The sequence below is a fragment of the Oryzias latipes genome, chromosome 24 (genome assembly GCF_002234675.1).
Source record: "Oryzias latipes chromosome 24, ASM223467v1".
Classification (NCBI taxonomy): domain Eukaryota; kingdom Metazoa; phylum Chordata; class Actinopteri; order Beloniformes; family Adrianichthyidae; genus Oryzias; species Oryzias latipes.
In genome coordinates, this window is record NC_019882.2 from 20,351,201 (window position 1) to 20,364,468 (window position 13,268).

At 41.6% G+C, this 13,268-nt stretch overlaps 1 protein-coding gene across 4 annotated transcripts in view; it reads left to right on the plus strand.

Annotated features, from left to right (window-relative positions):
* Positions 1 to 13,268, plus strand: part of ankrd6 (ankyrin repeat domain 6) — a 34,793-nt gene that overhangs the window by 12,272 nt on the left and 9,253 nt on the right. For 2 of the 4 annotated variants that reach the window (XM_023952940.1, XM_023952942.1), the window contains exons 3-5: positions 3,597 to 3,840; positions 7,507 to 7,605; positions 11,246 to 11,344. In XM_023952940.1, coding sequence (XP_023808708.1) covers positions 3,715 to 3,840; positions 7,507 to 7,605; positions 11,246 to 11,344 — 324 coding nt within the window. In that variant the 5' untranslated portion in view covers positions 3,597 to 3,714. Of the gene's footprint in view, positions 1 to 3,596; positions 3,841 to 7,275; positions 7,410 to 7,506; positions 7,606 to 7,686; positions 8,023 to 11,245; positions 11,345 to 13,268 lie in introns of those variants that run through there. The other 2 variants (XM_023952941.1, XM_023952939.1) reach the window with 2 other exon arrangements.

A 13,268-nucleotide genomic window follows, 5' to 3' on the forward strand; every position in this document is an offset into this window, starting at 1 on the left:
CTGCTGCTGCTGCTGCTGTGTCTCATCAGAAAAACGATATTATTAGAATGCCTGTCAGCACAGATTAGATTCTTGGGATTGGATGGGAAAAACCTCTTCCTCTACAGATCGGAGCTGAAGAATCACTGAAAAGTTTTTGGCATTCCTCACATCCCATCTTTGACTCGGGTTACCTGCTTGAATGTGAAGCTGAAACCTATACCTGTGTAAAACTGTCATTATTCAGGGGTTTTCTAATGTCTTGAAGGTGTCAGTTTGTTTGACCAAAAGACTTACTGAATCCGGCTTTTGTACCTCAGGTGGGTTTGAATGTTTTAGGCCTTGAAGCAGCATTTCCAAAAGCTTTGAAACTGAAACTTTGATTTGAACTTTGTAAACTAATTAAGATACAAAGAGACTTTCACACAAAAGCAGGCGTCCCCTCATGAGGTTTTTTTCCACACAGTATCCTTGAGGGTTGTTGTTAAGAGAACAGATTCATACCTGCTGCTGTGTGAAAAAACGGACTAGGTTCTGAAACCCAGTTTGGTTTAGAGCTTCACTGGATCAGAACTGATTTCAGCTTTTCATCCTTTGGCAGATTTCTTGCCTGAACATGCGTCCTAAATGTGAGCAAAACAGATAAAAAAAACAAGTAAACAGAATAAATGAATAACACTTAAAAAATAAGCACTAGTGCTAACTTTTAATTCAGCTAAAAGGGTGAACCCCGCCTTCACCCAACAGTAGCTGGGATAGGCTCCAGCATCCCTGTGACCCTGAAAAGGATTCAGCAACATTTAAAGATCGATCTAGATGGAAGTTAAATATGTTTCAAACTTTAAATAACAAAATTACCAAGAACAATGGAATGTTTTACAGCTTCAGACATAACATTTTCACATTTTCAAGCTGACGTGATGTTTTTCACAAAATACTAAAATAAGTAAAGAAATTGTCGGATGTCTGAAAGAGAAGTGGGGTGTATTTGATTAATGTTGTGACAAATGTGAATCGTAGAACAAAATCACAGCCTAGTCAGGTTTTAATCTTCCGTCATGTGTCAAAGTAATTGTCTGCTAAATATTATAAATGTTCTTATATAAATTGAAATACTTAACTCCCCGTGACCTCGAAAGGGATCCTGGGATTTTAGAAAACGGATGGAAACCCTAAGCTCAACAATTTTTGTGGGATTTAGAGAAAATAAATATTCCAAAATTTCAGGAAGCATAAAAGCTACAAAAAGCAACTGCTAATAATTCCACTGTAAGAAGTAGTGCAGATTATTTTTAGCAGATTTAGTCTCAATAATTCCCATCAGTCCAGATTGTCCTAATTGAATATAATAGTTTAAATAAAAGACTAATAGATTGCATTGATCCTGCACGGGTCTCTGTAGTAAACAATGGGCGACAGAAGAAAGGAAAACTAAATGAAGATAAGAGAAAACCCCCTGCAGGACCTTTGGATTGGTTTGAATAACACTGAAGACTGTTCACTTTCACACTGGGCTGTTTGGTCAGTTTTCTGGGAAAATCTACCCCCTTCGTGCAGAACAGTCAAGTGTACTCTGGTGTAGTTGTAATGCAAGTGAACACACGTGGGAATAAAAGAAAAAGTGGATGTTCATGCTTTTTCCAGAAACCCAAAGGGAACAAATCACAAAAGTATCAAGAAAGAAAGATTCACACAGAGGAGCAAAGAGGTAAAGATGCTCAGTTGAAAGCGTAACATCCCTCCATGGGGAGCCTGTCCCAGCTGGTCCAGAAGGCCGCACACACTCTCATATTCACACAGGGGAGCATTTAGAGTAATCAATGAACATAGGAAGAATGTTTTGGACTGTGGGAGGAAACAGGAGTTCCCAGAGAAAATACTACTTTTTGTGTCCTGTTTTTCTTCCCTTCCTGTCAGATCGTGTTTTTGACCGTCCAGCCCGACATGAGCTGCTGTTGAGACTGTTTCCATAAAGTTTGAACGTTACAATTGGAGAGAAACTGGATAAGAAATTCTTTAAAACAATTTGTTTGTTTTTACAGAGGTTTTAGTGACTTGTTTAGCTTTTGAAACCTCCCATGTCCAAAGCAGCGGAAGAAGAGTCCCTCCGCTTCCATGCATGCACTTCTGCAGACTTAATGAGCCTGCATTATCTGTGTAACAGCTCTGGTTGAACTGATGAAGGGAAGGTGCACGAGCGGGAGCTCTGACACCACAGGCAGCATTCATCATGGCCCTCGTGCCGGGACATGCCGCAAGCATCTGCTTCCAACCGCATTACGATCTGCTCGCTCCATGACTCCACATTGATAACAGCAATAAAAGTTGCGCAAACGGCACAAAATATTTTGTAATACTTCCAAGATGAAAGATTTTTAAAAAAAAGTTGTGTTTTCCATTGATCTACATTAAAAGTGGAATACATTTATACATGCAGGCTCATACTGGGTTCCCTAGAGGTCTTTATCTTGTGAAATCTCAGTTTCACAAGCACGGGTGACTGCGGGAGCGTGGAAATTGATTCATGATCTCAAGCTGAAGCGCTCTAAGGTGTGTTGCTGTGGAGCTGAAGGAAAAACGAAGAGCCTTATGAAGTTTTCCACTGAATGCTGCTGCGCTAATGGCTGTTATCACATTAACTCGTGGATGCACTAAAAGGTTTTGAAGCAGAGGAGCAGCAAGACCACCTGCTGCTGCAGGTGAGCAGGGTTGTAAACGTCTAGAACCATCCCCCTCTGGATCATGTCCCTGAAGAAAGGCTTCTGGGAGTGAAGGATTTAATGCAGGTCTGAGAGAACATGTTTGTGTAACACATTTTATGCTGGAGTATCACTAACTGGGATAGTTAATTTTTCATCTTGATAACCCTCCACTTTCTGTTTGTCTGCGTATAAAAAGTGTCATTTAGGAATAAGGTTGTATGGCCCACAGACTAAATCTCGTTTTCACCGAGCTTTTGAGTGTGTGGCGGGCGCAGAATGATGAAAACAATCTGGTTCTTGCAGTCCAGGACTGCTGCAAGGACAGAATAAATTCTCTGTGGAAATGAAGTTGAAATGGGATTTGAAGAGACGTGCTTCACGTACAGCAGACAGACAGGGGCTCCTCTTAATACTTTTTCTCCTGGCGGGATTCATTTGCGGTCCAACATGTGCATTAAATAATGATGAATGAAATATGATTCACTTTGTCAATGAAAGTAATTATGTGCTCTTAAATGTCAGCGTGTTAAATCAAAGTGTCATCGGCACGCAGAGACAGAGGTGTCTGTAGGCTCAGCTAACTTTGATTATGAAATCGGAGGAAAGATGAGAAGCTGCTGCTCATCTGCATGTCCTCCAGTCACACCAGAACCACAGTTAACCTTCTGGGGCTTCAAATGCAGCAGAAAAAAGGAAAGAAAAAAAAGATTTCCCTCCTTTTTTACATCTCTTCATGTATTACTTAGCTGTTTCTTGAGGAGGCTTTCCTTCACCTGACTCACGGAGTGAACAGCTCCCAGTTTCTGCAGCAGCAACACCTGGACAAGAACCGGGAGATCTCCAACTTGGTCTAAGCTCTGCAAAAGTGAAGGTTCTACAATCCAAACTGTGTTCACTCTGTGCTTCTCCCATCAGATGAGGATGACGAGGAGGCGTTCCGGCAACTCCTGTTTGACTCCCCGCAGCAGAGCCATGAGGTAGAGAAAGGTGGCGGCGGTATTCCCCTGCAGCGCTGCAACACTCGCCCTGCTTCATGAGCCAGCAGGATGAGGCTGAGGTCCTCGCACTCTCCGAGCGCCTCCTCATAGCGGCACACAAGGGCCAAGCTGACAATGTGGTCCAGCTCATCAACAAGGGGGCAAAGGTAGCGCTCACAAAGGTGAGGAGACGCTCAAGTTTACTTGAAAACAGCAATCCAAGAAAAGCCTCTGATTACCTTACTTCTCCAAAAAATGATGACATCACGGCGGAAGAAGCTGTCCAAAATAATTACGGGATGGACCTACGGCTTGGTGAATGTTTTGTGGCAAAGTGTCAATTTTCACACAATATGAAGAAAACTTTAGTTCAAGCGATCTTCATGACATTTTACAAGTGCTCCAATCTTAAGTTTACAACCACAACTAAAGTTTAATTGACCATTGATCTCTATAAATCTGACGGAAAAGCCACCATTCTGTTTCTTTTTATCAATTTGTTACATGCAGCTATGACTGGGTTTCCAGAGGCAGAGGGAAAGAATAAACGGCCTGAAGCAGCCACTCAGCCAGTGAGGGGGGGTCAAAGGGAGGCAGGAGCAGGTACCTGCTTGCGGCTTTAAGTTTTATCATAACTTCAACTCATTTACCACGTTCATGTTCATTTGATTAACAAAAAAAAAAAACATTTGAGGCACATTAGATCTGAGGAACTCACTTTAATTCTCTCCCACTTAATCTATCAGCATCATGAATGACGAAGGAGGACGTTTGCTCTGCTGCGTTCAGGTGCTTTCAGTCTCGCGTCTAAAGAAATGAATCCACGTGGTTCTAGAGTTTCAGAGGTCTGAAGCGGGCCAGAACCGTGCAGCTCCGGTTCCATCCTGCAGGGGATTAGGATAAAGCTCTGTGTTTTCATGGGAACATGAACACATGCTGTTTAAATGGGAAATACAACAGTATTAGAGTGAACACTGATGATTGTAGTTTGACCTGCTGTTTTTAGCCATTTTGGCAGGAAGCCATCATGAGACCTTAATCTGGGATTAAGGGGGGCAGAGTTCCATAAGCATTCCTCTGCTCTGCAAAAAGAAATCTGGCAATGACTGACTGCATAGGTGTGGAAACAGTCCGCTTTAAAACCAACAGTTTTGGTTTTCACATGAGGACCAAGCGTTCCAAATGAAGATGGGGAGGGGTCAAGGGAACCCCATCAATTGTTCTTCCTGTGCTTAAAAACAAGTTGTAATCCTCGATGATGGAGGTGGTGTCACATAGCATCTGCTTTCATGCATCCACCACGCCAGCCAGCAGGAGCCGAAAGACTGACACGCTTCAGGACCACAGATGAGAAAATGGAAGTAACCTTGGATCCTGTTGTAGCAATCCCCCCATTTTTAAGGGCCAATGACTGGTCAAACCATTTACTGTATATGAGAACTGAACTGAGGGCCCTTCCCCCTGACATTCCAAACAGGAAGTACTTGCTGGCTCCAAGAAGCCAAAATCCCAAAGAGAAATAAACAGCTGTTACTCAGTCATTCTATTGGTCAGGCTAACCTGTCTTGATCGGATACCTTTTTTTAAATTAAATTAAATTAATTTTATTTATATAGCACCTTTCATGACAAGAAAGACACAGCTCAAGGTGCTGTACATAAAAACAAATGTCAAAGGCTGAACTCAGGTCCAGTAAAACTAGTACAGATACTTTCTTCATGCATTGGAACTGAGATCCCTGACAAGTGCCATTTCTGTTGAGTGATGAGATCTAAAACCAGACTGAAACTTCTCCAAAATATTATTTTCACTAATAAAATCATTCAGTTGCGTAAAAACAAGCTTTTCTAAAATTTTACTTAAAAATGACAGGTTGGATACCGTCCGGTAGTTATTTAAATTGGACACATCTAAACCACTCTTCTTCTGAATGGGTCTCACCAAAGGAGTCTTTAGGGATGCAGGGAAGACTCCAGTCTGAAGAAGGCAGTTCAAAATGTTTAGTAACTCTTCCTCACATGATGTGAAAACTGACTTAAAAAGTGAGGTGGGGATGGGATCAAGAGAACAAGTTTTTGTTTTCATTTGGGATATCACTCATCTGAGTGCTGCAGCGTCAATCAAGACAACACGTTACACGTTTAACTCGTTCTTGATAATCCTCATATTTTTAATGGCATTTCGTCTGTTTCGTCTTAATACAAGTGGTTGGTGCCTTCTTGCCTCCACCTTGAACGTTTGACAGATTCTCCTGTGCCCACTTTCAAGTGGAGGGGGTGTCTTGAAAGTGGGCACAGGAGAGAGTGGCTATTACAGAAACGTGGCCTCAGACCAATCACTGCTTACTGACGATTTTTGGTTCAAACTTATCATGAAAACATGGCCACTGAATGGACTTCGTTTGGTTGGAACCAGAGGTAAACCATTTTCAGTGGGTGATGGCAGACTCACTTGGCCTAGTTCTCAGATCCAGTCAAGGGGGTAAACTCAAACGTGGAATTGGGAGCCGCCCCTGCCACTCCCCTTTGTTCTAAGGCTATTAAAATTTAATTTAGAAAAAAATGGTTCATGTTTTATTAACAATGTTTTACTTGTGTTGCTTTAAAGATGTTCCTTAAAAAGCTGACCTCTAGATCCCAAAGCTCAGCCACCCAAACAGCAGCAGCAAACCTCCACACACAGCGGTTACAGCTGCTGTGTGGGAATTTGCTCACATCTGTAATCTAAATCAGATTAACAGAGATCACCTGGATTACCTGGAGCTCTTTGAGGTCTGAGTCTCCGCCTACGGACCGACATCCGGCTCCTTCATTCATCTTGGTTAGATAAAGACTTTGTGTTGGAGCTAATCCTTCCAGTCGGTGTCATCAGTCGAATTCATTCATGAAGTGATCTTTTTTTGTCACACGGGCCGTGAAGAAGGGTTTATGGTGGAGAGAAACTGACTGATGAAGGGAAATATGTTTTTGCACATCACAGTGCCTCTCACAAACCTTAACACAACATAAAGTCATCTCACCTGACTTTAGGCTGAACTGAGCTTTCAGAAAATGATGGAATTTGTGAACAGGAAAATCATTGATTTTGTTCTTTGTTTTATTATTCTGGTGAGTTGTGATGTTTGCATCCTTCAGTAATCTCAGGTTAGTCTGTCTTTTGTTAAATTCAGTGCTTCATTTAGCACTGGAAAAACTGAATCGTAAGAAAGTAAAAAGACCATAGTGTCAAGAATAAAATGTCTTCTTTTTTACCTGACATAAAAAATTCTTGAGGAATTCTTGTTGAGGCTATTTTTCTTAACCCATTGGCAGATTTTTTTTACTCCTTTAAAAAAAAATATTTTTAAAATTTGAGAAATTTTGACCGTTTTTGCATTGCAGCGATAGAAGAAGCTCAACATTGTCAGTGTGCACACACTGACAATGTTGGCTTCTGCCCCCACAGGGGTCCCGCTGGTGCACAGCGCTTTGCTGGTGGGTGGAAAAACATTTCTGTTGATAACAAAAGAGCAGACAGGTTGTGAAGCGGCTCATTGTGTGGTTTGTTGCCGCGCAGCCCCTTCCTGCGGTTTCCGGCTCCGTGTTGGGACAGGATGCACAGTAGAGGTTTTATCCCCTGACATGGATAGCTGTGCAGATTGCTCTCTGTTCTCTTCTGGCTTGGATTAGGGATTTGTTTGTTTTCAGTCATTATCCGTGTGCATCGTCCTCTGTGACAGACCCTCTTCACTTCCTGCAGCTTTTTCTCAGAGGTTGATGCAGATTTTTCCTGTTGGTTCTGTTAGAGTTGGTGTTGCGGTTTTCTGCTGTTTTGGTTACTGTGTCGTGTTGTGTGTTTGGTGTTCACAGTACGGCAGAAGCCCCCTGCACTTGGCCGCCCACAAAGGCCACCTGGAGGTGGTGCACATCCTGCTGAAAGCTGGCTGTGACCTGGACATCGAGGATGATGTGAGTGGATCTGTTCTCCGGCTGCACGGTTTCCACTCCAGATTCCTGGTCACCACTGGCTGCCTCTCCTTTGGCTTTCAGATCCTTTTTTTTGGAATGACTTTAAAACTGTAGATTGTTTCTTGTCCCGTAAATCGCTGCATTCTGATGGCCTCCAGTGGCCTTGAATGGGACCCGCTGGACTGCCCTCTTGTGGGTCTCCCTGCAGGATTTGAACCCCTCTTCCTCTCAGAGAGGGAGAGCCCAGATCTCTGGCACTGTCGAGTTCAGTCTCTGTGGTCTCTGAGTCCTGGAACAAACTGCTCCGCATCCTCTGGGACTTTGGGAAGCTGGAGACTAAGACAGGAGGAGGAGGAGGAAGGAGGACAGAGGAGAAAGGCTGGGGAAAGGCCTGGAGGATCTGAGGGAGTGAAGGAGGTTAGCCTAACCTAATGCTACTGAGCCGGTGGAGTTTTGACCCCCCCATCCTTCCTTTTCTGATGAGACGTCAGTCTTCCATCGCTCTTGCTGCGCTTAGCTTTGTTCTTCTCTGGCTTCTTTGCATTTCCCCGCCATTTCTCCTCTTTTCTCGTGGATATATGTGGCACGTTGCTTTTTCTTCCAGAGCTCCCAGGGCAGATCTGGCTGGCAAAACGTTGCTCTTCTATTAATCTGCTTCAAGCTCGACCTTTTCCTTCGAAAGTGCAGTCACCCTGTGCTCACGAACCTCAGACGCCCTCTAATTCTATCTAAGTAACATGTCATCCGCTTGAATCACTGATAATCTGAGTTCTTGGAAAATGATGAGAGTTTAGAGAGCAGCTCTCTGCTGAAGAAATTAACCAAAAAGTTTTGACCAAAAAAACAGCAGAAATGTGTTCCTGTTTATGCACCCAAACAGATCTGCAGCTCATTTCTGTCAGACGTTTGTGAGGCAAACTAACCTTCCAGAAAAGGAAACGGTTTGTTTTGGGAAAGATTAAGTAAAATCTTCAGAGTTCATTAAAATTCCTATAGAAAGGTTGAATGAATTAATGAATTTGTATTTCTTTAGCACTTTACAATGCCACCAGAGTGCCAAAGTGCCTTACAATAAAATGAGAGAACTTAAAATCAAGTAAATTAAGAAAGAATTTAAAAAAAACCTGAATGAAATAAAAACAGGCAATATAAAATGTAACAGAGAGACAAGAATAAATGTAAATGAAAATTGGATGCCACTATATTGAGTATTAAAAGCTACTTTCAAAAAGTAAGTCTTTAGTTGACATTTAAAGGGCCTGTATCATGTGAAATCCAATTTTTGAGCTTTTATGTGTATTATAATGTTCATTCCTTGCTAAAAGAAACCCCAAAGCAGAATTTTGATCCATTCACGCCTTTCTGAGTATTCCTCTAAAAAACCTGCTCTCTGAGGACCCCCCCCTTCATAATTCATTAAAACGAGTGGGTCCTCACATTGTGATGTCATAAAGTGAGGAACAGCCCCTTCCAGGAAGAGTCTCCCAGCCCCGCCCCCAGGCTAAGACACGCACTCTCTCCATGGAGCTAGCGGTGATCGACTAAATGCTTTTGTAAGGCTCCATAAAACGCACATCCACTTTTGTAGAAGTTTGGATGTTGTCTGTTTCATGAAATGGGCGGTACCCACAAGAAAAAAAAAGGCGGAGCCTCAGAGATCGAGTCGTCTTACTCTAGGGTAGGAAATGAGCTGGGAAAATAACTTGTATTGGTTTTTTTTTTAAATTGTTCTTTAGTGTGCCAAAGGTAATATATTATCATATATATGGATAAAGTTTACTCTAAAAAGCTTTAGAATAGCATGATATTGGCCTTTTAAAGCTGTTTAGGTCTGATATGCATAATATTATTCCACAACTGAGTGCCGGCAACAGAAACTGAGGGGCGGCGTCACCCCAGTGTTTCTGTTGTGATCTCTTAATTCAGTGCAGTTGTTTCTGGCATCACAAACACAAACATAAAGGCTTTCCAGCCTTCAGATGCAGAGAACATTTCCACCGATTTTCAGTGTTTGATTGTCGGATGACTGTGGTTTCAGAACAGAGCTGGAGACTCATTCTTTTGAGTCATTTTAAGCCTGTTAGAGGTTTACTGATGCAAATTGACTAAAACAAAAAACATCATGTTGACTAACTTTAAACTTGTCTTTTTCACAAATGTGCTCTGAAGACCAGACAAAGACACAAAAAGCTGAATGAGTTTTAGACATTTTAGATTGTAAGACGAGGGAAACCAAGAACACAATCTGCAGAGTCTTCAAAATATCTCCAGAACCGACATGTATTAGTAAATGAAGACATTTGCCTTTTGTTTTTGTCAGAAAACTTTAATTTCTTTCTTCCTTTTCTACTATTTTCTGTCCAGTTTGTTCTTCCTTTGCACAACACTGCCATCATAAGAGCAGCTGTTGCAACTGCAGTTAGTTTTGTTTTCAAGACAGCAGTGAGACGGAGACTCAAGCAAACAAATGTTTCTCCGAATGTCACTGTTCTGGAGGAAATGTGCATGATTTTGTGCAGGTTTTTTATGCAGAGGCAGCAGTATAGTACAATTTCTTTGTCATCTTGTTTGTTTTATTTGTTAAAGACAGGGACAGCATATATCCATCCACTTTCTATTTCCGCTATTTCCCTTTTGGAGGAACAGGATGTATTACTATAAGATTTAAACATGTAAATTTACAATATCATAGCCTTTTAGGCTAATTTACATCTTTAGTCCCTATAGACAGGATGAAGGTCCCTGGACAAAAAGCAAGGTTAAATCAAGGATAACAGAAGGCAGACAACACCACAGATGAGGGAAGAGAAAATAGAAAATCAACAGCAGTAGAAAACGGTTTGCACAACCTTCTGAAAGACTGCAGTCAGAAATAAATCAACTAAGTTCTGTCTGGATGGGTTGACTTATTTAGCTTATTATGGGCTGAGAGAAGGTGTCTTTAACCACATTGTTTGATAGAACAAAGTGGAAATAATTGCACTGAACTGAGTAGGATCAAGTCAAAAAGATAGTATTGACGTTTCCTTAAAACATTTTGTTTTTTATTTTCCTTGATGAAGACGTTAGTCCATAAAAATTCTGACATATTGAACATCTCCAGACTAAAGTGTATTTCTGTTGGGCAGTGTGATCATACAGGCTGAGACTTTTAATCTGAGAGCAAACATTCTACTCTTTTTGTGATGTTAATGTCATTAGTAAGGACCTTTTGACTTCCAGATTGAAACACGTTTATAGACAAAGTATTTCATCATAAGGTGGCAGGTTACCCAAACAAGTGACCTCCTGATGAGTGCCAAAACACTGCAGCTTTAAAGCAGAAAAGATCATCTTTGTGTCTTTTTCCTGTGTATTTTTTTATGACAGCAGCACAGGAGGCAGCATTCCCATCAGCTTCTTTTTGTTCTTTTATTTTGTATTTAGCATCAAAAATGTGTTCAAATGTGTTGTTTCATTGACATAGCAGCAGCATCTCATCTGCTCCTGTTCCAGCAGGAGGACAATGTCTCCGTCTCAAACTCCTCATGGCTATGGCTACTCTGTCAGTTGTTGTTTATATAAGGAGCCAACAAAAAAAAAAATGGCTGCTTCCTACTGGGAGTTCTGAACCGGCGGTGTGTCTGTGTGTCGGTGGCAGGGAGAGCAGACGGCGTTGCACCGAGCTGCTGTGGTGGGAAACACTGATGTCATCGGAGCTCTCATCCAGGAAGGGTGTGCTCTGGACCGGCAGGATAAGGTGCGGGTCAAAACACACCCACAAGCACATGCAGATGCTCATGGGACCTGTGGCAAAGACAGTGGTTATGTATCAGTAACATGTTTTCCACAACAGTAAAGAGTAAAAGCTCCAATCCAATCATCTTTAATCTAATTGTATTAGTGGTCTTTTAATTATGATGATGCAATCTTAGCCTAAATTGAAAAAACCTGTGTCGTTTTCTAGGACATAGTTTCTGCAGAGCAGCAGGAGTTTATTAGATATCCATCTCTGAGTAGTGGGCGGGACGTGGTAAGCCTGCCCACATTTTCCAGCATCTCTTAGTTTACATGCCCTCCTGCCAGCTTACAGCCCCTCACAACCCCAAGCTAACATTAGCGGTGCAACAAAAAAGGCGAGCGATATGGGAGCTATCCAGCTGTGCAGTTTTGAGCCAGATGGCCGCTCAGACGAGGACAATTAAGACGTACAAGTAGATGCATCAGAATGGAGCAGAAAAGGGAGCTTGTTGCTGGCCCCGCATATTTGCAACATCACAAACAATCTTTTTCAAACAGCATGTTTTCATCTGCTCCTGATTCACAACAAATTGAATAATGAAATATACTTAAGTGCCCTTTTAATCTTAATTTTCTTGATATATGTCATGAGAAAAATGCTACAAAAACATGTTGAAAACACGATTTTTATCAGAGTCTTGAATGACTGAGCACGGTTGGGTGCAACTTTTTGATGAATTTGGTTTAAAACGTATTGAATGAAATGATGATAAAGATCTAAGCTTGCTTTTTTCAAATCAAATTGTTTCCTGGAGCATTAGTTAGTCCACATGACAATGACAGCTTTAATCTGCTTAACTTTGATCAGCCAAGAATCAAAGACAAATCTGCTTCATTCTCTTCATGGTATTATACTCTGGTGCTGAAATGTTCCACATTTAAAGTGTATTAAGGACGATGGCTAATAGTGTACGTATTAGTGACTGGGCTGGATAATCTTTCCAGTAACACCACAGTGGATTAAGTGAAGCTAGCTTTTCACTGCTGCTCACTAACTCTGTGCAGCATCTGAATTTACAAATTTAATCCGAAAAAAGGGGCGCAGGTCAGGAAAACATAGTGGTGAAGGAGCTGTAACCCTTGTGCTATCCTAGGCACTTTACCGTTGGGAGTTGGGTCATCTAGACCCGCTGAACCTTTTTTCTTCAATGATTTGTGATCTTCACTGGTGTCCATGGATTACATGAAATCTTTCCACCTTCATCCACCTTTGTCATGGTAGGGAGAACACGTCAATGTAAGGGTGGGGTCATAGGATAGGGCAAAAAGGCAAAAAGAAGCTACATTCTATTCAAGCTTCATTATGGCTGTGGCTCAGGAGTCACATGACCAATCACATGGAAGCAAGGCTGTGGCTGTGTGGGCATGCATGTGTTTGGTCATTTTGTTAGACACCCATAGATAAAACAGCTACAGAAGTGCTGATTATGTAAACCTTATGTAGACTTTTTAAAATACATTTGATCAAATTCAATATGCCAGTTTTATTGGACAAAATATCTCATGTTATATATGTTGGGGGTAAAAAAAAGGTCTGTGCCCGTCACTGACGCTTAAAAAGGTGAGTTTGGTCTGTAATGGTCATCATAAAAACAATTCAACTGTGAGAGAAAGAATGTAACAAAAATGTATCTAGGAAATCACATGGTTTGAGTTTTACACTATTTTATTTGTATCATGTTGCTGAAAATAAGTATCTACAAACAAGCAAGAATTCTGTTCCTGACAGCCCCATCACTTCTTAAGAAGCTCTTCTATCCTCCACTGGTTACCTGTACTAATGTCACCTGTTTGAACTAGTTATCTGTATAAACGACACATGTCCTCACCCTTAAACAGTCAGATTACAACCTTTCCACCATGACCAGGACCAAGGAGCTGTC